This window comes from Cupressus sempervirens, chromosome 9 (genome assembly GCF_028749045.1).
Source record: "Cupressus sempervirens isolate cs-2001-9-10 chromosome 9, ASM2874904v1, whole genome shotgun sequence".
Taxonomy (NCBI): domain Eukaryota; kingdom Viridiplantae; phylum Streptophyta; class Pinopsida; order Cupressales; family Cupressaceae; genus Cupressus; species Cupressus sempervirens.
In genome coordinates this window covers 513,706,095-513,732,384 of record NC_143126.1, presented here as the reverse complement: position 1 = coordinate 513,732,384, position 26,290 = coordinate 513,706,095, and the positions used below count along the sequence as shown (strand labels likewise).

Here is a 26,290-nt window from a genome sequence, read left to right as displayed (position 1 = left end):
TACAACATTGGAGACAAAAACTAAAAACAATATTCTAAGCTTTTAAACCTAGATTTCTGACACAAAAATTTGGCGGAAAGCAGGTAAACAAAGTTCAAATGACAAGTTTTGTAGGGGTATAATGCCATCAAAATATGTGCCTGTAAATTTGTGTTTGCTAATTAAGGTTCCTTGTGAATGGATGTCCACCGGCAAGTCATTATGTCTGAAAGCCAAAAAATGTAGCACAATATATTCCAATTCTAAAGGAGAAAAGGAATGGACAACAACTAAAAGTAAACGTTTAACAAGAATTGTAGAAATATTATGATTTGACTGGATGTATTAGAAGATTATTTTCCACATAAGATATAATTATTAGAAAAAGTTAATATTTGTTGCACCTTGAAGCACATATTTAGCACACATAAGGTAGAGTCCAGACAACTCTTAGGAAGAAAGGATTGGTTTGAATTCCCACCTTAAGTCCATCCTTATTTCCTTTCAATACAACTTGAAGATAACGATCCTGAATTTCTTTTTCTAACCTGCACATAACAGTGAATAAGTAATCAGATAGATTATTGGATGGAGAAAAGCACAAACATCTAAGACGTTTCACTGGGTGCAAAAAAATAGTGCACTAGGAATTTACGTCTGCGAGGGAAATATTTGATTCAGTGCAATCAATATTTATAAATATAAAATGAGATAGTTTACATATCATTATCAACATGTTCATCAATAAGAGCTTCATGGAATAGTTTCTGATTAGGAAAGGATTGAACAACAACAAAAAGTTGAAAAAGTTGAAATATACAACTGTAATTTTGAGAATCTAACTCCACAGATATATTTCCTTAATGGAAAACAATAATAGCGAACAACCACTTATAGATATCAATTCAGGTAACTAATCAGTCTCAATTTACACCATAAGAAATAAAAAGCATTTTCCCTGAAACAATTGAAGACCCTGTTCCCATGGATCAGAGCAGAAAAATATAAAAACAGGACTTTAAAAAACTAGAATCAAATTTAAATGCAATTAGACTACCCATGAGAAAATTGTAGATTAGATCAGACGTAAGAATTAATGGTGTGCATGCTATACATTAGTTGTAAATTGATCGTATTTAGCATATTGTTTTAATATACCATAATCAACATTTAAAGCTAAGCTATTGGTTCCATTATGAAAGATCCCTGATGGATCTCTTCTGTGGATCTGCTGTAAATTTATATTTTTAAATTTGTTTTCCCTGCTTATTAAAATTTTCTTGCAGAGCTAGATAGAAGTTGCAGAAGGGTTTGATTGTTTTGTATTTTTTATGATTTTCAATAAGTAATAACAGAAGTACAATAACATGAAACAGTTCTGAAAATGTATTCCAAATATATTTAAAACAAAGTCGCTTCAAGCAGATTTTCTTGAATATACACCTAATAAGTAACCAGATGAAGATTTATAATCATATCTAGATGAATACAACCAAGGACAAAGCCAACCTGAAGGCGTGAATGAGAAATATGAGCCCAGAAAGAAGTTACAGCCAGATTCTGACTCTTCAAGTGCTGCACGTGGGAAAGAATATGGCTGCTAGGTGTGGCCGTACAGCTGCAAAGTGTCCACACGTGGATAAAATGTCCAAACCCCAACTAAAACTCTGACTCAATACTGCGTTCCCCTAAAGAAACAATGCACAATTTCCAAGATGCTTCTGATTGCTAAGAATCCAAACCACTGTTTTGGGGGCTACATCCCAAACAGGCAAAGCAAGAGGGTTTGGTGTCCCAAATGTTGAAAGCTCAATCAGAGCCCAAAACCCAAATCCAAAATGTAATATGTCAATAATACCTTCAAACTTTGTCTTCATCTCCTTATAACCCACCAAACTTAGCTCAAACCCTAAAAGTGTCTCCATGTGGCGTTGGGTTATGAAATAATACATTTCTCATTTTTAAAGTGGTCAAATATCCAAAAAATGACTTTTTTCCCAATAGAAAGAAATCCATTCACCAAAATGCTCTGAGTCAAAAGAGAAATATTTTAAAAAGTTCAAGACCTTTTCCAACGAGCTATTACACCAAGGGATAAGCAATCCAGATGAGGCCAAAAACCCCTTATTACTCCAAAATGGCTATAACTTAGCCTTATTTAATTATTAAATGCTAACTTAGGAAATATTAAAAATATAACCCAAATAGCCACAAAATGCCCAACTGACATCACAAACCATAAAATCATCCTATCACTTGTCTGTGACTGAAGTCGAAAATCAATGATCCACTAGCAGTCTCATCCCTAAAATCTAGGGATGCTCCTAAAATTTAGGAAACAAGCCCTATCCCTCTGAAATTGAATCCAAAGAGTAATGACATACCTTGGGCAAGATCATACCTCCTAAAAAGAAGGAACGTCTCCCAACTGATCAATAACTGCTAGAACATTAAGTCCCCAACACTGAATAACCATACTAGGTCTCTATTCAACCCTGTCAACCTACAAGACCCCATAATAAGCTGACTCGCATGTCTCTGCTAGACTAAGCTAAAAGAGGGGACATGACAGTCCTCCCCTCTCGGAGATGCTTGCCCACAAGCAATGAACACACTCCTGTTGCGCCACTCTGATATACACTCCTGGGTGTGTGAAATGAAGCAACTCATCAAGGATCGCCCAATCAAATGCATTGCATAGGATAATACCAGGATCCCACACTGGATGAGAGTGTTCCCACAACCAAGGTGGTAACATACTGGAATCCTTGTAAAACAAGTTAAACAAAACAACACCCGGATTCCAACACCATCTGAACCAACACCCATCCATTAGGTATAAGCAAGGATAACTAGAAACCTCTATCATGCCATATCTCTCTGCAACCACTGTGATACCACCACGAAAGTAACAATCGTCCAAAGCATCATGTCTGCTAATACCCACATCATCCTATAACCATGATCCCGGATGAAGTCTCTATGATATAGATGTGATAGCCCATGTCGGAAACTGCTTGACATAATGCTGGATCGTTTGCTGGTCCCACCAACCAATCCTCCCAAACTGTTGAGTCAGGTGCCTATAGTCAATAATTGTATCCTCTGAAGATGGGACCGTACTATCACAATACGGATAGTATAAGTCTTGCTTCAATATCCCCATAGCCTTATGAAGAGCATGGAAATTTGCCATGGAAAATCCTCCACTATCCTGCTCATCAATCATAAGAGCACTCCAACTAAGTGTAGAGAACATCTGTCGAGTGACATCAAAGTGCTCAACCACTATGTCTACCCTCCTATCATCAACCCTAAGTTGTCTAATCAAGCAATGAGGAGTCTGAAAATGATAGTTCTCAAGCATGTGTACTACCTCTGAATTTGCGCTATGGTAGAATACTATGTCAAAGTCATGTACATCGCTGTAAGAAGTATAAAGTATGCATTCACTAATGCATGTATCCTCATTTATAGTACTGCAACTTTGTACCTCTATGACCACCTCCTCTATCAATGATGAAACTGCTATCACCACACTATGCTCACTCTCATCAGCTCCCCATGTGTTTGCACATACAATCGAATCATGATCTTGGGATTCAGTGTCACTATGAGTACACACTACTCTGATTTCTAGGGTATGGTCTAAGAAATCAGACTCATCATGGCATGAAGTCTCATCACCCAATGCCTCTGAAATGCCTATGTCCAAATTATTCTCTTGTGCAAACTCACCAAAATAATCCTGACCCTCTGTATTACTTGTTGTTCCATTCTTAAGTTGAATACCATCATCAACATCATTACCTCCATTTGAAATAAATGTTACCTCATGATTTGAACTGCTGTTGCAAATTTCAGAATAGGCCTCACACCTTGGTGTCACATTTCCAACATCTCTAATGGTTTCTCCCCTGATTGTAATCTCTTCCAATTTGTGACCAATGGTTTCTTTATTATCATTTAATATTTCTTTCTCTTTTTGCTGCTGAAAAGAGCTTGTAGATACCTAGTTGTCATCTACTTCAGGTACACCCATAAATTCTATAAAGGAAAGGAGGTTGCGTATCTCCTTAAGATGAGAACAATACTAATGGTAGCTGCTCATAATTGCAACATTGAATGTCTTGGCAAGAGGCATCTTACTTGTGCTTGTTAACGAAGATGAAACCTTAGAGCACCCATTTTTATTTCTAGCCATGGTAGGTTCCTAGTCTATTCCAAACCCTTACCAAAATAAATTATCAAAACTTTCTGGCTAGCAACCAGATGTCAAAATGAATTATCAAAACTTTTTATCCAATATCCAGATGCCAAAATGAATTATCAAAACTTTTTAGCCAGTATCCAAATGCTGAAATGAATTATCAAAACTTTTTAGCTAGTACCCAGATGCTGAAATGAATTATCGAGACTTTTGCTGAAATCTGTTGTGACAATTTCTCACAAACCCTATAGGTTGGCAGGATGTAGGTTGTGATACCACTGAAAGATCCCTGATGGATCTCTTTTGCTGATTTGCTGTAAATTTATATTTTTAAATTTGTTTTCCCTGTTTATTAAAATTTTCTTGCAGAGCTCGACAAAAGTTGCAAAAGGTTTTGATTGTTTTGTATTTTTGATGATTTTCAATAAGTAATAATAGAAGTACAATAACATGAAACCTTTCTGAAAATATATTTCAAATATATTTAAAACAAAGTCACTTCAAGCAGATTTTCTTGAATATATGCCTAATAAGTAACCGAATGAAGATTTATAATCATATCCAGATGAATACAACCAAGGACAAAGCCAACTTGAAGGCATGAATGAGAAATATGAGCCCAGAAAGAAGTTACGGCCAGATTCCAGCTCTTCAAGTGTTGCACATGGGAAAGAATATGGCTGCTAGGCGTGGCCGTACAGCTGCAAAGTGTCCACACGTGGATAAAATGTCCAAACCCCAGCTAAAACTCTTACTCAATACTGCGTTCCCCTAAAGAAACAATGCACAATTTCCAAGATGCTTCTGACTGCTAAGAATCCAAACCACTGTTTTGGGGGCTACGTCCCAAACAGGCAAAGCAAGAGGGTTTGGAGTCCCAAATGCTGAAAGCTCAATCAGAGCCCAAAACCCAAATCCAAAATGTAATATGTCAATAATACCTTTGAACTTTGTCTTCATCTCTTTATAACCCACCAAACTTAGCACAAACCCTAAAAGTGTCTCCATGTGGCGTTGGGTTCTGAAATAATATATTTCTCATTTTTAAAGTGGTCAAGTATCCAAAAAATGAACTTTTTCCCAATAGAAAGAAATCTGTTCACTGAAATGCTCTGAGTCAAAAGAGAAATATTTAAAAAAGTTCAAGACCTTTCCAACGAGCTATTACACCAAGGGATAAGCAATCCAGATGAGGCCAAAAACACCTTATTACTCCAAAATGGCTATAACTTAGCCTTATTTAATTATTAAACGCTAACTTAGGAAATATTAAAAATATAACCCAAATAGCCACAAAATGCCCAACTGACATCACAAACCATAAAATCATCTTGTCACCTGTCTGTGACTGAAGTTAGAAATCAAGGATCCATTGGCAGTCTCATCCCTAAAATCTACAGATGCTCCTAAAATTTAGGAAACAAGCCCTATCCCTCAGAAACTGAACCCAAAGAGTAATCTCATGGAGACCCAACCCTGGGCAAGATCATACCTCCTAAAAAGTAGGAACTGCCTCCTAAAAACAAGGAACGTCTCCCAACTGATCAATAACTGCCAGAACATCAAGTCCCCAACACTGAATAACCATACTGGGTCTCTATCCAACCCTGTTAGCCTACAAGACCCCATAATAAGCTGACTCACATGTGTCTGCTAGACTGAGCTAAAAGAGGGGACATGACACATTACATGTGCGGGTACAGGGATCGGGACCCAATACAGTGATACAATTTGTTGTTGGGTATAGGTACAAGAACATATATATGAGGGATGTGGCTATCCTCCCTACAAATTGCACCATTGACTAAATTTCAAAAAAATGAAAACACAATGAATTTTTTTGAAATTTTCAGCATTTGATCTTCATGATCTGTATAGTTTGTGATTGAAAACAATAAAATTTTTGAGAAAATTTCGCTGTGTTTTCGTGAATCTGAAATAGAATCACGTTTGACTTTTTTTTTTGGCTTTGGTGCATTTTGTTTGGAGATTAGCCAGCACCATGTATGAATGTGTATGTATATATATTATATACACAATATATGCATTAAAACATTAAAATTAGATAATATACAACAATCTTAATCATAATTCCCAATTCAAAAATAAATTTGAATGCCTTCTAATTTAAAGAATTGAAAATATTCATAAATTTATAATTCAATTAATTTGTCAAATGTCAATACACAATGAAAATGAAAATTAATATTTAATTATCTTATATTATTCTTCATCAAAAGCATCAAAGTCTAAAATTTGGTGCAATTTCACTTGAACCACAATGAGTTACAATGCCACTTCCGCTAGCCATGTACTGTTCAATCTGCTTCATCTAAAAAATGTTGTCTAGCAAGTTGTGCAAGAATAATGTCTAAGTCAACACACTCATGAGATAAATCCCAATTGCTTGTCCCCTCATTGTAATCAACCTTCTTTTGTGTCAAACGTTCACAACATATGAACTTTTCACAACATTGATGTTATTGTAGCTGTGGACGGATTCTGTAACAACCCCAGCCGGCAATAGCCTTGTCTAGCTTCAATTTCTTGACTATTCAAATGTTTGACATTTTGCCTAACACTTGGCAAGCAAACATAATACCCCTGAAACAAACCCAACCCAGCTCTACAGTTTATGCTGATGGATGACCAGAGTTGCATGTTTTCTTTCCGCTTTTGTTTAATGCTTTTTGAATTTTTTGATAATAACAGTAATCGAGATAATCCAATGCAAAAGAACTAATAAGAAATAATAATCTCTCTATTCTGCTCAATTCTGATTTTTGTACAATTCATGTCAATTTAACTACCTCTTGCTAGCAGCTTAAATTGTTTACAGAATGTGATAATACTGGAAATTAAAATTGCATAAGTCAAATATTATATACACAAATGGAACCTGGACAAATGAAGAAAATTCGCCAACAGCTGCTACCCACTCCAACATGCCATACTTCAGTTTCTGATAATTTCTTTAGCAGCCAGGATAGGATCAGTTGTATGTATCCGCCCCTCCCTGTTTGCAGCCTCCTGTGTATAGACATCTACCAATTAAGAGAAGTGTGGACCTCCATACAATTACCGCAGGGCCTGAAAATTCCCACGCAGCCTCTCTATGTCTGATCACAGGCCTTCAAACTAGGACGCAGGGCTTTCCTGGGACAAATGCAGGCCAGCCTAGGACGTTTGCAGCTTGCAACAGGTCAAACCGTTGCCTTGTGAAGTGATGACAACCCTCCAGCAGCACAAAACCAAACTCTCAACAAGAATTCAGGAACCACTAATGCAATCATAGCCTCTCTAAATCAGATCGAACCTTCAACAATGAATTAAAGAAATCATCAACCACTCCAAATTTGCTACCCAATCAATTTCAAAATTCCAACCACCATAACAAAGAACTCTAACTTCTCAGAAATAGTATGCCACAATAGAGAAGTAACAATTGCAATACCTCAGCTGCAATTGCACAGATAAATCAAGGAGAATCAGTCTCCATGCAAGACCACTAAACCCTTATACCTCAGCAAGGACAAAGGAAAACAACTCAGAACTTCTTCACAGCCAACAAAAGCAAATAATTAATCAAATGCTTTTCCATCAAAACAAGCTCATATTTATAACCCCCATTGGCACAAAGTTTCCCAAATGCAACTTCAATTAAGAAGCTTCCTCAACACAACATCAATTTATAAAGTGCCATATAATATAATTTATTAATTTATTTTTGGCTCCCAAAAACGACCTTTTCAACCATATCATAACTTTATCACACACAAGGCCACCGTTTCTTATGTCAAAGATTTAAAAATTTCCAACCCGGTTTGAATGAGCTATGACACTAAGGTAGTTTAAATTAAAAAATAACAAAATAGAAACCTCAACATATTTAGATGAATACTAATAATAATTCACCCGTCTTGTGAAAATGACTGAAAAAACATTAGAATCAAAATCTGACAATATTGAAGTGATCCTAATGAAGAAAGACGATGAAAGAACCGAATGGGGTGACTAACTTATAAATAAATGCCCCCTCTAAGATTCTTGGAGCCCAAACTAGAAGACTGAAATAAAAAGTGAGAGCATCACTCAACTCCTCTAACTCAACTAAGCTCATTAGAACCAACTGTTGACTTACTATAAATAGTAAGTTCCTCAAAATTGAGCCAAAACTCACCATAGGCTATTGGAAGGCCTATAGCCCCACAATTGAGACTCTCAAATCCCACTGTCAGGTCACAAGGGTTTCGATGATGAATTGACCAAGCCAACTACAGGAACCTACTAAAAATGGGGACATTATAGTCCTCCCTCCTTAAGATTGCTAGTCCCCAAGCAATCCTAGAGAAAAAATGTACACCACAGTCCACTTGGATCATCACTGTTGCGTACAGCTGGCTCCTGAAGCACCAACACCCAAATAATGGATATCAATAACCAAATAATCTGACAACTGATTGTAGGCACTGATGGAGGTAACAACTCATCCCAACTGAAACACCAACTTTGTCAACACCCAAGTGCCCATCCAATGGATACTCACACCCAACTGCTATGAGAAGATGGTAACAACCATTGGTAGCTGAAAAACTACCACCAACTCCAACTTTTGCTAAAATGTCTTGGGTGTGTGGATATTGCAAGTGATCTAACTTGCAGCTACCGATCCTATCTACAAGAGACAGTGCTAACCCATCCCATAATGGATGGTATGAAACTGGAGCCAACTCACACTGACGTGAAACCATGTCCTCTATGGGTCAACTGTGAAATGAGCATTGTTCACTATGTAATACCTGTAAAAAGTTCCAATCTCTGTCAGTGACTCATTAGTACCAAACTGGGAATTACGAGATGGCTCCAATCTCTGACTTCAAACTACTGGTCGGGCAAGATCTTGGGCAACTCTCTTAGAAAACCTGACCACAAGATCCGTGTGGAGAAGCATCGTAGAAAAAGTCTCTACTATCTTTCCAACCATCCTCTAAATAGCACAAGAGCCTCAGATGAGAGTACCCGTAGAAACTTTGTATCAATCCTCCTACAAATTTGAACTCTCAAGTAAATACTCCATCAATGACTCAATGTAGTAGAAATTATATGTGGAAGCATCAACTTGCTCCCCCACAATCCACAACTAATCCCTTTGAAAATGTGGCACAACATAAATCACACTGTAGTCCTCCATTGATGCTCTCACCTATTCTGTACCTACTACACCCATATCCTAGACAGATGTGATTATTGCTTCCCTCATCCCCAACCGTAGAAGAAAACTCACCACCAACCTCAATATGTAGTTAAACAAGGTCAAGGGTTGGTGTCAACTATACTTGCTCCAACTTTATCGCAACCTCATCCAACTGTGACTGTGACTCCTGAAGAGCCAATTGCATACATTGAAGAGAGTCCATAGTCACCTCAAGCTCTTGGGTGAGCTCAACCAACTCCTCTTTCCATAACAATGCCTCATAACAAGTGCTACCCCACCCCATAAGGTAAGCCTTGTCAACAACTAATTGTGACTAATTATGCTTCAAGATCCTGACAACCTCTCGAAGCACATGAACCTCTGCTAAGGAAAGTCTACTATTATTGTGCTCATCTGACATAGGAGCACCCTAGCCAGATGCAGCCAACATCTGACGAATAACATTATAATGCTCAAGAGCTAAAGAGATGTCACCATCACTCACCCTTAGTTGACTAACCACATGATGCCTTCGTAACCCCTTCCTCCTATGTAAGCTCTCTGCTTCACTAATTGCATTGTGATAGGACTCTAAATTTGAATAACTCACCACAAGATTGCACACCTCCTATGCGCTCCCGTCCCCCCACACATTTGCAACTGAGAGACAACTACCTGATACCTCTTCCAACTCTTCATTTGAAGAAGTGGAAGCTCTAGCTATATCAATGCATGACTCTACTTCCTCCTCAATAGGAAGTACCCGTAAATCTTGATCCTAGGACCCATCCAAAACCTCCTTGCAGTCACCTATCATCTGGCAAGGTAAAGAAGACCCACATCAGCTCATAGCATCCCTAAACGAATCATCAGAGGTGCCCATTCTATCAATAACCCCATCACCTGACAGAGCCTCAACTGCTATCACCTAACTCTATGTCAGGTGTCGTCGGTAAAGATTGTGTAGCCGATGGGTTGATGTCGTCAATAAAGATTTTGTAACCGACGGGTAGATTAGGATTGTTTTGTAGCCGACAGACCCCTTTGGGAAGGTTCGGCGGAAAGTATTTATACCCCATCTGGGTACATTGTAAATCATCTTATCTAATTTCATGCTCTGGATGTAATCTATTGGCATATGCGAATAAAGGAGTACTATTGTTGCTGTTCATGTTCATTATCTGTGTGCAATACTTAATTAATCTATGCGGTAAACATTTGGCACCGTTGCCCTATGAACTTGGAAGGAGGGAGTAATGAAGCTTAATGCCAAATCAACTTAACAAAGATCGAAATAAGATAAAGGGAAAAGATGGAATATGTACTGTGCAGGAAAATATAATTTTGGCACAACAAGCCGAACGCAGAAGGAGATTCCAGAAGATTGCCGACGGACACAAAAGTGCGGAAGAATTGTTGGAGACTCGACAGTGGGTGGAATTGATGGAGGAAACAAGGGAGGAGTTTTTGAATTTGTATTTGCCGAGGGAAGAGTCTAGACAGAAGAGAATCGACTCGCACGGCTCGGAGTGCCGAGGGAGCAAGAGCGTGGAGTGAACTCTTCGTCCAGGATACACTTGCGGAAGGGACAACTTCAAAAGATCCTTCTTCACCAACATTCGCAGTTGTTGAGACCGCTGGTGTGGGAGAGTAGACTGCCGGTGTGGGAGTGCAGACCGCTGGTGTGGGAGAACAATCCGCTGGTGTGGGAGAGCAGACTGCCAGTGTAGGAGTTTAGTCTGCCGGTGTGGGAGAACAGTCCACCGGTGTGGGAGTACAGACCGCCAGTGCAAGAGTGAACAGCGCCAGTGTTGCAGGACTGAACAACACCCGTGCACAAAATCCAGTAGTGATGGCAAGACCAAAGGAAAAGTTGCCAAAATTCAATGGTGATGGTACGGCCGATCCGATCCGACACTATAAAACATGCGAAAAGATTTGGAAGGCAAATGGCATAACAGATACAAACGAATGGGTCCGACAGTTTCCGACAACCCTACGGGGTGTTGCAATTGATTGGTTTGCCGATGCAGATCCCCAAAACTTAACCACTTGGGATAACCTTAAGGAAGAGTTTACGGCGGAATTTCAACTACTCCGCGACGACAACGAAATTGTAGGAAAGATATACAATACAAGACAAGGAAAAAATGAAACAGTCCGAGTCTATGCTAGGAAGTTGAAGGACTTGATCAAAAAAATGGAGAATAAGCCAGCTGATGGATTACAGAAAAGGTGGTTCATTGAAGGCCTACACTCGAAACTGCGAAAGAAAATGAAGATTGTGCCGCCGTCGTCATACACTAAAGTGTACAACCAGGCACTGAACCTGGAAAGTGAGCAAAAGACGAAAAAGAAGAAGAGTAGCTCCTCTGAATCAGACGACGATGTATCCTCGGAAGAAGAAAGTAGCAATGAGGAAAACAACAGCAAAAACATCTGAGCCCTCCAGAAGGACATGATAAGGATGATGAAGGAATTTAAGAACATGCAGAAAGAAACAAAAGTTAGCGAGCTATGGTGTACGGAGTGTAAGACAAAAGGTCACACCAAAGGGTCCTATCCAAAGAACCAATTCTGCGACATCTGCTAGATCATGGGACATTCCACGAAAGAATGCCCCTTCAACATGAAAACTAGAGGACCTCAACAGGTGTTCCTAGCACAGGAGGCTTCCACGTCCGAAGGATATAGGAATAATAGACGTGGGCAGAACAACAACAATGCGAAAAATAACAATAACAATAACAATAACAATGGCAGCTGGAGTCGAATTCAGTATGATGCGAACAGGCAACCGATCGTTCAATGCCAAGCATATAATTTGTGGGACCACTTTGCTCGGGACCGTACAACGGTGAATACACCAAAATTATTATGCAGATGGTGTGGACCCGATGATCATGATGATGCCAAGTGCCCGAAGTCTGGAGTGAATTTGATTACCGTCAGGACAGACAAAGAGGTGTTGGCAATCACGTGAAAACAAGCAAGACTATACCCAGACCCAGCGGAAGAAAAGAAGAGGCTGGAGGACGTACGGAAGGAAATTGAGAAAGCAACGTAGGCGAAGACATCTTAGTAGGACACCACCCATCTCACCAAGGAACTACGTCGAGCAGAACATTGTACGACAGATAGTACAAATGGAGGTACCTGTCAAAATCAATGATCTATTGATCATGATGCCTCAGCTCTGATTGGTACTCACAAATATCGCGCCAGCTGCTAAGTTACCAAGAGAACCAGGAAGAGGGGAGGAAATTGCCGCTAGAGGAGAAGACCCAATGTTGCTCGCCCTCGCATCTGGACGGCATCCAGCGGTCGTCGAGATGGGGATTCTCGGAAGTGTGCTGATGGACACAATGTCGACGGAGGGTCCAGCGTGAATGTCTTACCCGAGGATACCTGGAAGAGGTTGGGACAATCGACATTGTGGCCGCCTACATTCTAGTTGCTGACAGTAGACCAACACGACAATAAGCCTCTCGGAGTCCTGATGGTACAACCGATGACGACTGGCACACAGCCGTTCTTGCTTGACTTCGTCGTGATCCTGTTGAAGAGAAAAGGATACAACGCCATTCGGGGCCACAGATGGCTTATTCAAGCCAGAGTTAAACATGATTGGAAGAAAAACACTTTATCACTTGAAAGCAAAGAGTGGAAATTCGTCATTGATTTGCACACCCAGATGGTGGGAGAAGAAGCTCTGTCATCCGATTCGGAAGAGGAAGATGAAGGGAGGCAGCGTATGGAAATGGATCAGGAGGAGTCCTACGGTTGGAAGGAGGATCAACAGACGACGATTTGGATTCTATCAACGGTCTTTACCACTGGCAGATAGAGGACTACAAACTCTTTGAGTTGTAATATGTTAAGGGTGGACGAAGGTGAGAAAGAAGAGGAAAATGAATGTCCGAAGGAATACAAAAAAGTGGAAGAAGGAAAGGCGGTTATGACTGAAGCTGAGAGGAAGAACATACAGTACAAACCCAGAAAAAGGAAAGATCCCACCGTACGACTGCGCAGAAAGAAAATGTTACGACGAACCACTGATATATTAGAAGGGTGCCGGCAGCAAGGAAAACACATCGCATGGTTTGCACAGGAAATGAAGAGAACAGGCTTAATAAAAACTTCCGCAATACAAAGTAAAGGTTCTAAAATCAAGAATACAATTATTGACGGCAAGGGATGGCAGCCGACGAAATTGCAGGCACAATGGGCTACGAAGGTGACACAAAATAGACGCAAAGCATGGCGTGATAAACACCGACAACTCAACAGGTTTCAGCCAGGGAAGTTGGTGTTGAAGTATGACGAACGAAATGAGATCAAACCAGGAAAGTTTAAGGTCAGGTGGGTTGGGCCATACCAAATTCGGGAGGTAGATGACAATGGAGCAATAAAATTGTGGACTTTGGACAAACAAGCAGTGCCTCAGGCAGTGAAAGGGTTGAAGCTGAAGATGTACCATGCCGAGAAGACTATGTCGTCATCGCAGAAGAGCCAAGTCCGAATGACTCCCCCGTCGTTGCAAAATGGCGAAGTTTGGAGGGAAAATTTAGTTGTATTTTTTTGTTCAAAAAAAAAATTGAAAAAAAAAAGTGAATAAAAAAAAGAAAAAGAAGGAAGACTCAGCATGGAGGCTGGCCGTGAAGCTGAAGATGTACCATGCCGGGAAGACTACGTTGTCGTCGCAAAAGAGCCAAGTCCGAATGACTCCCCCGTCGTTGCAAAGTGGCGAAGTTTGGAGGGAAAATTGAGTTGTATTTTTTTGTTCAAAAAAAAAAAAAAAAAAAATTTGAAAAAAATAAAGTGAATAAAAAAAAGAAAAAGAAGACTCAGCATGGAGGCTAGCCGTGGGCAAGGTTTTCCACGGGCTGACCTGCGGATGACTTCCCTGCGAACAGCATGGTTTGTTTCTGGCAGCTAAACTATTCCTGCGGATGTGTTGGTTTATCCGCGGCTTTTCTCTCTTTCCGTGGATCCTTCTTGTTTCCTTCGCAGATAATTAATTAGTTTCTTTTTGGCTCCCAAAAACGACCTTTTCAACCATATCATAACTTTATCACACACAAGGCCACCATTTGTTCTGCCCAAGATTTAAAACTTTCCAACCTGGTTCCAATGAGCTATGATACAAGGTAACCAAAGTAATGGCAACTTCAACATATTTGGATGAATAATAATAATAATTCACCCATCTTGCAAAATGACTGAAGAAGCATCAAAATCAAAATTTGACAACACCGAAGTGATTCTGAAGAAGAAAGATGATGAATGAACCGGACAGGGTGACTTACTATAAATAAACACTCCGTCCAAAATTTTTGGAGCCCAAACTAGAAGCCCAAAATAAAAATTGAGAGCATCACTCAACTCCTCTAACTCAACTAAGCTCATCGGAACCAACTATTGACTTACTATATGAAGAGCTCACGATTATACTGAGAAAGGGGGTGAATCAATATAACAATAACTTTGTTGATTTAAAATTTTAATCCACACAATTACATTAAATACTGAAATAAAATGCACATGAATATGATGACACAATGTTTTACGTGGAAACCCAATGCGGGAGAAAACCACGGTAAAATAATTGCTTTTATACAAACTATTCTTTTACAATGATTTTATAGGCTCGAACCCCTAATACAATAAGCACTGACTTACAGGAAGCTCCAACTCCCACACTTCACAAGCTCTGACTGACTGGAAGCACCTACTCCCACTGTTGATAAAACTTATCTTCCACCTTTGTTTTGCTGCTCTTACAACCGATAACGGAAACTATTTAATTCAGCCTATATTCCTTCAATATATGTTTCTTCTTTCAGCATTCCTTACACTACTTCTAGTATTCTGATTTGTCTTTTGCTTCTCTTCAAACTACTGACTTCACATACTTCTATCTCTCCATTTCATATTTTTATTTTTTGAACATTTTCATATTTATATCTCATTCAAATATGAGACGTGACTTTTCAACATATGGTCGTGTCTCTTCTAAATTTAAACATTACTTTATGGGCTATCATCATTTATTATTAGTCATACAAAAACGATGAAATTTAGAATGAAATTATACCAATGCCATAAATAATTTCCTCCTCTCTATTCGAATGTCTCGTCCTTAATCGCCAAAATCTTTGATTGTGGAGCACGGTTCCATATGTGAATATGTCAAGCAAGGTGGTTCGAGCATTATTTCCATACTTGACGACACACAACTGTTTCACGTTCAATCCTCTATCTATCGAGAGTGCAGTCCACAAGACATATAATTTCCTGATAACACTTATTTGCATACAACTTCCCATGTTGGCTGGAGTTTAGTAGCTTTGTTGTGACGTTGAATGTTGTTGGGGTGCCTCTATTAAAAATTTCTCTATCTCTCGATGACTCGGTTGGAACAGTTCAAAACCCCGATTGATACATATTATCTTCCATAATGACTATCCATGTACTTGATGGAGATTTATTAAATATTTTTCTTTATATACAATCGCCTTATTTTCTTCAGTGGTACACATAGTGTTTTTCCACAAACTCAGTGGCATACATAATGTTCAAATTGCTTCTCCATTTCTTTCTTTGACTCACACCCTTATTCAACGTCAGATATCTGTATTACATTGGGTAGATTTTTGTTGTCCGGCATAGTATAGTGTCTTCAGCCAGTGTTGCACAATGCCTACAGACGTTTGATCAAGATTCAATTTTCCTTCCATTGTTTGATCATCGTGATTGGTCTTCAAACATGACTACTGCACCATCTTTGACATATAGTTAACCCTTCTCAATGTTCTTCATTATTGCTTTCTTGATTGTCAATCGGTAAAGAAACTTGTTTGTTTAAGATATGACTTCAATGCAGAAATGTTCTATTATACTTGTTTATTCATTGTAGAGATGTCGTTGATAACTATACTTGATTTGTGTATAATGTCTCGAGCCTTATTACTAAGGATATATATTGTTGAATATATCCTTTTTTTACCTCTTTATTACTGAGTATATATACCATCGATTTCCCAGCCTTAGTGTGTTCTGAAAAGCTACAAGAATAACATAGCAGGTTTTCTTCATTATTGCTTTTCCCATTTTCTTGACATTGATGACTACTTCCTTCATCATTTGACATCAATAACAATACTTCCATCACTATAAATAGTAAGTTCCTCAAAACTGAGCCAAAAATCACCATAGGTTGTAGGAAAGCCTATAACCCCACAACTGAGACCCTCAAATCCAGCATACAAGGGTCGCAATGATGAACTGACCAAGCCAACTGCTGGAGGCTGCTAAAAATGGGGTCATTACAGATTCTTTCAGGTCGACAAAGATAAGATAAATGGTTGTTATAATATAACTAGTTTATTGTGATAATATAATTATATTGATAACAAAAATATTGTGATATAACTATTATAATAATATAATTCTATTATATGATAATATAATTGATGTTATATTAATATCATATTATATAATTTAATACAATATAATAAAGTTATTATATTATATAATAATATAATTGTTATATATTAAGTAAAGATTGGTGACCCTTGGTGAAGGGTCGCCAATTATAAGTATAAAAGAAAGAAATAATTCTTCATCTTAGTGAAGTTAAAGAAAAGATAGACAATCAGATTATATTTATAAAAATAATGTGGTATTAGAGCTAGTTGGTCTTAGGCATCTTTATGAGAGATTTAGACTGAAGTACAATTGAATTTGGATCCATTGTCCCATGTCAAATTCACAAATGACGCAATTCTCTTTGGGAAATTTCCAAAGAGTGGCTTTGGTGATTAAGGATGTGTTGGACTTGTACAGTCTTCATTTTGGATTGGAAACTACATGATAGACGATGAATGTAAAGACTTCCCTGGCATCCTTGATTGCAATTGGAACTAAGACCAATTATATCTAGAAATTTAGAGCATCTTAAATTTTATCACAGTTGATATATATTTCACCCATTTGGCTATATATAAGTTAAAGACATCAACACTCGACACTCTCTAAAGATTGAACAAATTTCTGGACAGAGAATAAATGTGTTGAAGCAATGATTGTCTGATTTGAGCGATAGCATTAATATGGAAGATTTCATTGGAGGTTTAGAGAAGGAAATACAAAAGGGGAGGAACTAGTCAAACGCAACTATGGCGAAGGTAGAGTTGGACCTTGGATTAGGAGAATCTTATCAAGCATCAAACGGAATGGAGAATTAGTATGATGGAAGATTCAAGGATTTCATTGATTCTGCAATAATTGAAATTGGCTTCAATTGTCATCGTACTACCCAACAGCGACTCTTCCATTAGGGGTGTGTCAATTTTGGTGTCTGTCTGAATCGATGACTTTGAAACATCAATTCAAAACCAAGTGTTTTAAGCCTTTGAGTCGATTATTTACCTCCCTTGAACTATGTTGAGTGTCCAAAGGACAAGTTGGTCTTGTTTTGGGTCATGTTTGTATAAGCAAAGGTTTCCAAATGTAAAGTCCTGAACCTCTAAACCATTCCAAAATTTTGAACTCTTTTGAACCATTTGAACCACTTTGAACTTGGTCTAAATTAGTTCAAATGGGTTCGACAGTACTGTGTGTATTCAACATGTCAATGGTTGTGGGCCCTAGTATGATGAGTTGTCAATCTAAAGTTGTGCTAACACAACAAAGTATAAAGTAGTTTAAAAGAACATGTTAAGTGAGAAGTACGGTGGGGATGGCATGCCATAAGAAGAGGGATGGAGTATTTGCAGCAATATATTAGTACGATTATCATTTAAAGTTAAGATTAAGGGAAAAGGTACATGGCAGTTGTCGGGGTAGCAGAGAATGTTGCATGCAAAGTAATCATGCTTTGGTAAGGGCAAGGAGTGAAAAGACAATTAATTAATTGAACCTATTGTAAAATGTCAAATCAAGCTGTCTTCGCATCATGTAAATCTTTATTTCCTAATCTTTGAGATTTGTTTTAATTACTCCACCAGCCTTAAAAATTACTCTCAAGATGAGAAGTTAATTGTCTTTCCCAAGTATTGGCTACGAAGGTGAAGCACAAAAGGTTCAGAAGGGTTCTCTTTATCCAGTTTCAGCAGGTACAAGGTAATCTTTTGCACTTTCTCCAGTTATTTTTCTGCACCTTTTTCCAAAAGGACCATGAGGTTGTCTCTCCATTTCTTTGGTAATATATAGTCTCAGTTGTTGAGTGCCAATGATTACTGATATAAACCTAAGAGGTGTAAATGTAGAGGATATAGATAGTAAGTTGTATGATCAATTAAGGGCTCCTTTTGTCGGAGAAATTCTTGATAGTGGTCGGTTGTTGGCTGCGTCTTTCCCTCCTGTGGTTATAAGTCTAGAGCTGATACAAGAATGTGCAAACCATTATGATATCAAGTTGAAATGTATAATGAAGAATGACAGGAGGGATATTGATCTTTGTTGATCATGAAACCATAATGTCAATCTTCAAAATTCCCGAAATGACTTTTGTGTACTTTACCCTCATGCAGTCTCTTGCCAAATTTAATGAAGCCCCTAATAAATGTCGAAATATCATAGCCAGGCATTGGACCGAGAAGTTCTATAGAGGTGGTTCACGATTGCCTGTAAGTCTAAACAAGAGTCATATGAAGCCTCACATACATGATCTTGTGGTCCTCCTACACAAGGTGAAAGGTTCCCCTAATGCTCACCTTTTTGAGGAATGGAGACTCTTCTACATGGACATCATCTTAGGTGGGAAGCAGTACCTGGATTGGGGAGTGTTGATTTCCATAAGGGAACAACTGAAGTTAACCCAAATAAGAAAGACTTTTGCATGTCCTCATATTTAATGTATTGTCTAGCATGCACACAGAACCTCACAGCTATCCCACATCAACCTTGGAATGAAAACATCATTATTTTGCCCCTTGTTGCCGAAAGATAAAATCCTTGCAAGCTACATAAAAGTTCATGATGTGTTCATGGGTCGATTATGACTTGAACTAGCTGGTGTACCTAAGTAGAGAATCTTACATGAAGCTTTCAAACAAGTTCAGACCCATGGCAGCATTTTTATTCAATTTCCTAAGGTCAGCTACATCAGGGTTGCCTGTTTTGAAGAGGAACCCATAAGATTGCCTAGGTGTGCCTTGGATTGTCTTGTGCTAGCTGAAGTATGCAAAAAATTAGCCGTTGTGGTTAAAAGATTTCTTCCTGAGGAGAAGTGGGATATGGCATTCCTGTTAAGTTTGGTAAACTTTCTTGTAAAATGATTGGAGATGCTATCAACATTGGACAACACTCGTGTAGTTTTAATTTCAAATTCTACCAAGAGAGAAGAGGTTGTGATAATAAAGGATTTGTAAGAAAATCACTTGAACTGGAAGGTCAGATTATGCCATCTTCTCACCTCAAGGATTATTGGGAAGAATGTTCCAATGAAAGAGAAGTATACAAAAAAGATCACTCCAAGTTCCTATTATCACAAGTGACCTCACTCCAATTGAAGATGAAGACAAATGGGGTATACGATGACAGGTTGAATGTTGTTGAACCAAACTATTTGAACCTAGGGGGAATAACTTTGCCTACTATTTATTGGATTCTAGAATGGAGAAGATGATATTTTTCAGAGAACCAAAACTGTTGTCGAGGGCACTAAAGCCTAATTAAAACAAAAGAGAAAGAAGAAAACGACCACGAACTAGTCAGAAAAGACAAATAAAAATTCACAATGTTCAACTATTTCTAACATAATTCTTTCCATTGACCATATAGGTAGAAAAAGAGGTTTGAGGGAATCAGTTACTAAAAGCAGTTGAAAACCAATCTATTGTGGAAAGGACTAGGTCTAGGACTAAATCTCAGAGGCAAAGAAAGATGAAAACTCAAGAAGTTGGCAATGTCAATGTGGATAAAGCCAAGGAACAAAATGTTGTATCCATGGATGAGGAACAAGTTCAAGGAGTGATTGACAATGTTGACCAAGTGATAGATACAATGGTGACCCCAACTAAAGATACAGAGAAGAGAGAAGATTCATCAACAGTGCTGAATGTAACATCCCCTTCTCCATGGCGAATTTTAATAATAATAGAGTTATACCATATGATTAAATAAATAAATACAAATAATTATAGTTATAATGTATATTACTATAATTACATTGACAAAGTTAAATCATATACTTATAATGATATATATATATAGTGATCAAAGCATAACTCCACTAGTTATCCTTAAATTATCGAACCATTCACCATGGGACATTACAATGGTATCAAAGCATAATCTTGCCATCCTGTGAGTGAAGGCTTATGCAAACTTACGAGAGGAGAACAAGGAAAACCACCATGAATGCTTAGTGGACAAGATGAGATCCTATATGGAACGAACCAACCAAACCACCCAAACTATATTGAATCAAATGTAAAAATCAAATCAAGCATTTCTCTAGGCATTGCACGATATGGGAAATTTTATCAACAATTTAAGAGGTCTACCCAACCAGAGAAGAAACACGAGCTCCAATCACTCAGAAAATAATAATGTATTCATTGCACTCGAGATACCAAAACCATCATTCTTACCCAGCGTAGAGCTACCAAGAAAAGAAGGAATAGTGCAACCAATGACTAGGATGGAAGATATTGCAAGAGCATATGCAGCTCTAGAACCTAACATTAGAGAAGTGGTATCATTCAAAGAATTTTGGAAAGATAAACGAAGGGAGACATCCAAAAGGCTTGTGAACGAAGACCTCAAACATAGAATCAACCAACTAAAATTTGAAATTTTGATGGGTCAAAAAAGATTACACTGCACCAATGGTTAGAAAAATTAAACACATTTTTTATTATAAATCCCATGGCGGAAGAAGATGCACTCCAATTTGCTATAGTCCATCTAGAGGGAGTTGTACATGATTGGTGGACCCATGGACGTATCTCATTGGGAAATAAAGATGCAAAATCCTATAAATAATTCTCCCAAAAGCTCATAAACAGATTTGATGATAAGGACATCGAATGGTATTTCCAAGAACCAACTCAACATGGACAAACTGGAATAGCGGAAGAATTTGCTCGCAAATTCCAAGAGTTATCAATTATGGTCCCATACCTTTTGCAAAAGAGACTTACTCATATATTTATAGAAGGATTGAAAGACAACCATACATGTTGTAAAACCACTTAAAGCTCAAAACTTAGAAGAAGCTATTAGAAAAGCAAAAATGATATAATCAAATTCATCAAAAGAAAGATCTAAGGATTTCTTAGTGAAGACAAGGTATAGAAATAAAGACTTGAGAAAAGACCATAGAGAGAAATAATGTTGATTCTGCAAAGGAAGATGGAGCAAAGGACACCAATGCCCAAGCAAGGAAGCCCAAAAACAAAAAGAGGACACATTAAAGAAAGGCATATGCTTCAGATGTTGAGGCCCTTGGGAACCAAGACATAAGTGACACAAAGAGTCAAATCCATAAAATCAATGCAATACCTGAAATAAACAACAAAGAAACTCCACATAAGAAAGCAAATAGTGATCAAGGGAGTCTCAACAAAATCCATGTGGAGAATGAGGGAATAGGAATTCATTGGAGCTTCAAGGAAATTCAACTATAATCATACCCAAATTAGGAGATTTACCTTCAAACAATAAAATAAATATAAAACGATATATGCATGTAAGTATCCTTTTGTGATTATTGATAGAGATTTAATATTCAATTTTAAATAAATGGAAAGAGTGACAATCAAGGAGATCTGCCAAAAAGACACCCTATTATTAGCACCTTCCCAAGGCTACAATTAAGGAAGAATCACTAGGGCACCCTATTGCAATAGCATGTTATGGAGAAACGCTACAAGGGTACCCTATTGCTATATGATTACGGGAGAACTGCTAGGGCACCCTATTGCAGAAGAGACCCACGCTGCAATTAAGGAAGAATCTTGAAGGGCACCCTATTGTAGCGATAGTTTAGGGTGAACTGCAGTAAGGGAACCCTACTGTGCTATAAGGGACTGTAACGTTCTCGCTTCCTACTACAAGCAATTTTGGGAAGGGTGGACTATAATGTCCCCTTCTCTGAGGTGAATTTTAATAATAATAGAGTTAAAATATATGATTAAATAAATAAATACAAAGAACTAAAATTATAATGTATATAACTATAATTACATTGACAAAGTTAAATCATATTCTTATTATGATTGATATATATCTCTCAAAATTAAAGGAAATTTAATAAATAATATTATATAATAATGACAAAATAGAATAACCATAGCTTATAGAAATATACAATAATAATGTTTGGTGACTATCTTGGTTATGGAAGAACTAAGCCCACAAAACTTGTTACGAGCTCCTTACGAGAAATGGATATTACAAGAAATCTCAGACGAATCAAACAACTGTGTCATATACACAATTCCATAAATATTACATGTTTCTTGAGGGCTGACAAATTGGGATATACTTTACATTACATCATTGTGGAATTTGTTTAGTACGAATTGGAGTGTATTAGCATACATGACAATAGTTAGCACAAAAACATCCATTCTAGTTCAGTCTCATGGAGGCATAGTATTTTGTCGTGATCTATCCAAATCTATGACAATGTACCCCGACAATAACCTCATGGATTTTATATATTAGCAATCCATTTCACGAGATAAATCATATAAGCATTATATCCAATGGTTATCATGTAAAGAATATTAATTACCGTCAATAGTCATTCGGTCCATACCAAGGATCGTTCACACATAACTAGACAGAGGATGAGGTTTGTTAAGGATTGAGACCACTAATCCTCAACAATTAAATTCTATTATTTACCGATTGTTTATTGTTGTCAAGAGACAGACATTTCTTCCAAACATGACCTATCACATTCAGCGTGTGGTATAAAATAAGCAATTGACAAATCGATCCAGCATCGAACAATTCCTCTCTTAGAATCATCAGGATAACAAATTTCAAAACACATTGGTTCTGTGTTCAGTATATTGAATAATACAGTCAACAACAATATTCTTGAATAATCCCTAGTCTAAACATCAAGTCGACGAGCCGACAATACTAGATAAAATCTAATTTAATAGGGAATTTGATTATAGCCTTACATCATTTCAGATCCAATATCAAGTTCGACAGCAATATTATATAATCTATGATTGGATATTAGAGTTGGCAGAAATTACAGTCTCTAATCATCAAAAGTTATGTTATTACTTCCATTGTTAGATTACTGATCGGTGCCAATTCTGACAGTGAGGAAATTATTAAGTTTGTCGTTCCAGACAGAGTGGTGAACAACCAATATATCATCATTTGAAAATTACAGAAGATTGAGATTGAGCATCATATTTTCCTATTGGGATTTTATATTTGTGCAGTCTTAAGAGAAGCCAATCTTCTAAAGGAAATTCTGAAAATATATATTGAAAGCCATTACAAAGAGGGAAGAAAAATATTATATTGAATTGGCATTTAGAAATTATTACAATCAATAAAGCATCCAATTGATGTATAATCAATTAACACATCAATAAAAATGATATATATATATATATATCTCACATACAGTAAGGCATCATTACATTTGCATTGAATCACTATTATAGTAATATATTAATACTAAGATAAACTTCGCATTCTACATAAATATGGTTCATAGAGCTTGAATAAGTTATAAACATAACCATCTTCTGATTAGGAACTCATTAAAATTAGAGTTATAAGGACATTATCCTTAGATTATCAAACCATTCACCACAGGAAGATTTGATCTCAGACTTCAACTTAGTAGCCTAGCAGTTACTGAGAAATAACCAACAATATCAACAAGTGATGAGAGTTCTTGAAGAAGAAGAAGAGAGATGGGAAAGATTGAGAGGATTACTAATTGTACAAGAATGGGTTGTAGTAAATAGGATTGCTCAGGTTCCTCTTAGGAATTGAATAAGAAAGAAATTTGCTTGATAAGCTAGTAGAAAGAAGGTATACTAGAACTGATACAGATAAGAGTCTGGTAAATGAAGATTTGGAAGCCTTAAAGAAATTGAACTTTGCTCTGGATCATACTTTGAGAAGGAAGAAGAGGATCAAATCAGTCAGTCGGCATTCATTTCCACCACAAGTCACACCCCCATCAGCAACCATTCAAGCGCTAATTATTCTTGGAACTATTACACCCCTCTACATAAATTATCCATCCCTTGAACTTCACTCTTCCCAATATGAAACTTAATCCTTGAGGACAATCCTCTGAGCCTGGGAGGAAATTTGGGATCTTTACCAAAGGGAGCTCGAGACATATTGCATAAATTCAGCGGAGATGGAAAAGACACAATGGAGGATCATTTTAGTGCTTTCCACTCAGCTTGTGGCGTTGTGGATATACTTACAGAAGATAAGGCCGTTAGGATATTTGTACAAACATTTACTGATATTGCAACAGAATGGTTCCATCACATTCTCCATGCATCCATAACTACATGGAATGAAATGGTGGCCCCATTTGAAGCAAGGTTCAAGACACCTAGTGATGAGCACACCCTCTTGCAACAGCTGACCCGTACAAGGAGATACAAGAACCGATAAGGGAATTTGTAGCCAAGTTAAGCAAGATTTTACAGAAAATTCCTCAGGTGTCGAGATCAAATGACGAAAACAAGAAAGGCTTCTTTCTAAATGTTATGCCACAAGAAGTAAGTTTTCACTTAAGAAGGACCAGGGTCACAGATTTGGTTGCTGCGCAAAGATTGACAATTAAGGTAGAAGATGATCTAATCACAACTAGCAAATGGAGGGGAGAGGTACAAACGTTAGGTCCTCAAACTCCCACTACAACTGATCCAGTTGTGCATAGACTAGTAAATTATGTCCTCACTTTGAAAAGCCAACAACAAAAGAATACCCCTTCCTATCAAGATCCATATTAAGATATAAGTCGTCGTCAATTCAATTTGCCACATGGAAAAACACCACTTTTATAATCCTCACAACCTCGGTTGCAAATTGAACCTAGTCTTGGTAAAGAAACAATGTGTTCTTTTCACTTGACTACAAATCACGACAGAGAAACTTGCCCTAATATGCTAAGGTGTCTACAATTTCACACAATGAAGGATCAACTTGTGGTCATAAATAATGATAAAGAAGATCAAGTAGAACCTAGTGCTTTTGGTTCCTTCTATTTGGAGTATGAATCAGACTCCAACAGGGGAGGAGACATCCTAGTCACTCTCAATGATTCTTCATGCACGATGCTCACTAGGAATCAAAGAACTGCTAAGTTCTCAGTAGGTTCTGATTCATCAGGTATAACTTTTAAAGGCAAGGATCAAGTGGTTGCTGTGACACCCTCTAGTACAAAGGTTCTTGAGGTGAAAATTTTGCAGAAAAAACACTGTAAGTTCTACTCCTTCCACATTTGATATTGTTGAATTTTGTAAAACATCCTTCATAACTATCTCCAATGCAAAATACCTAAAATCGAACCCGAAGGAGTTAGATAGGTTGGTCAAGTATGCTAAGGGACACTCTAGTTCAATGGTTCAAGGAAATTATTTCTATGAAGAACATTCAAGTTCTCAGGAATCCCCTATCTTTGTGTCTGAAGATCATTTAAACCAACCTGAAAGTCCTAGGTCATCATAAGTACTAGAGATTAATGGGGAAAATAGCAAACCCAATCCTTTTTATATATCGTTGTTGTTAAATGGTATGAGACTAAGCAATTGTCTCATAGACTTGGGTGCATCAAATAATATGATGCCCTCTTCAATTGCTAAGGCCCTAGGTTTAACCCTCACTAAAACCTTTTGGAGGTGTTACTCAATGGATCGAAAGAAAGTCTCTCTCATAGGTCCGGTGAA

At 37.6% G+C, this 26,290-nt stretch overlaps 1 protein-coding gene across 2 annotated transcripts in view; it reads right to left on the bottom strand.

Moving 5' to 3' along the window:
• The window catches only part of ARP2 (actin related protein 2), a 306,387-nt gene that overhangs the window by 3,490 nt on the left and 276,607 nt on the right, over window positions 1-26,290 (bottom strand). For both annotated transcript variants that reach the window (XM_089800841.1, XM_089800842.1), the window contains one exon: window positions 461-527. In XM_089800841.1, coding sequence (XP_089656967.1) covers window positions 461-527 — 67 coding nt within the window. The remainder of the gene's footprint in view (window positions 1-460; window positions 528-26,290) is intronic.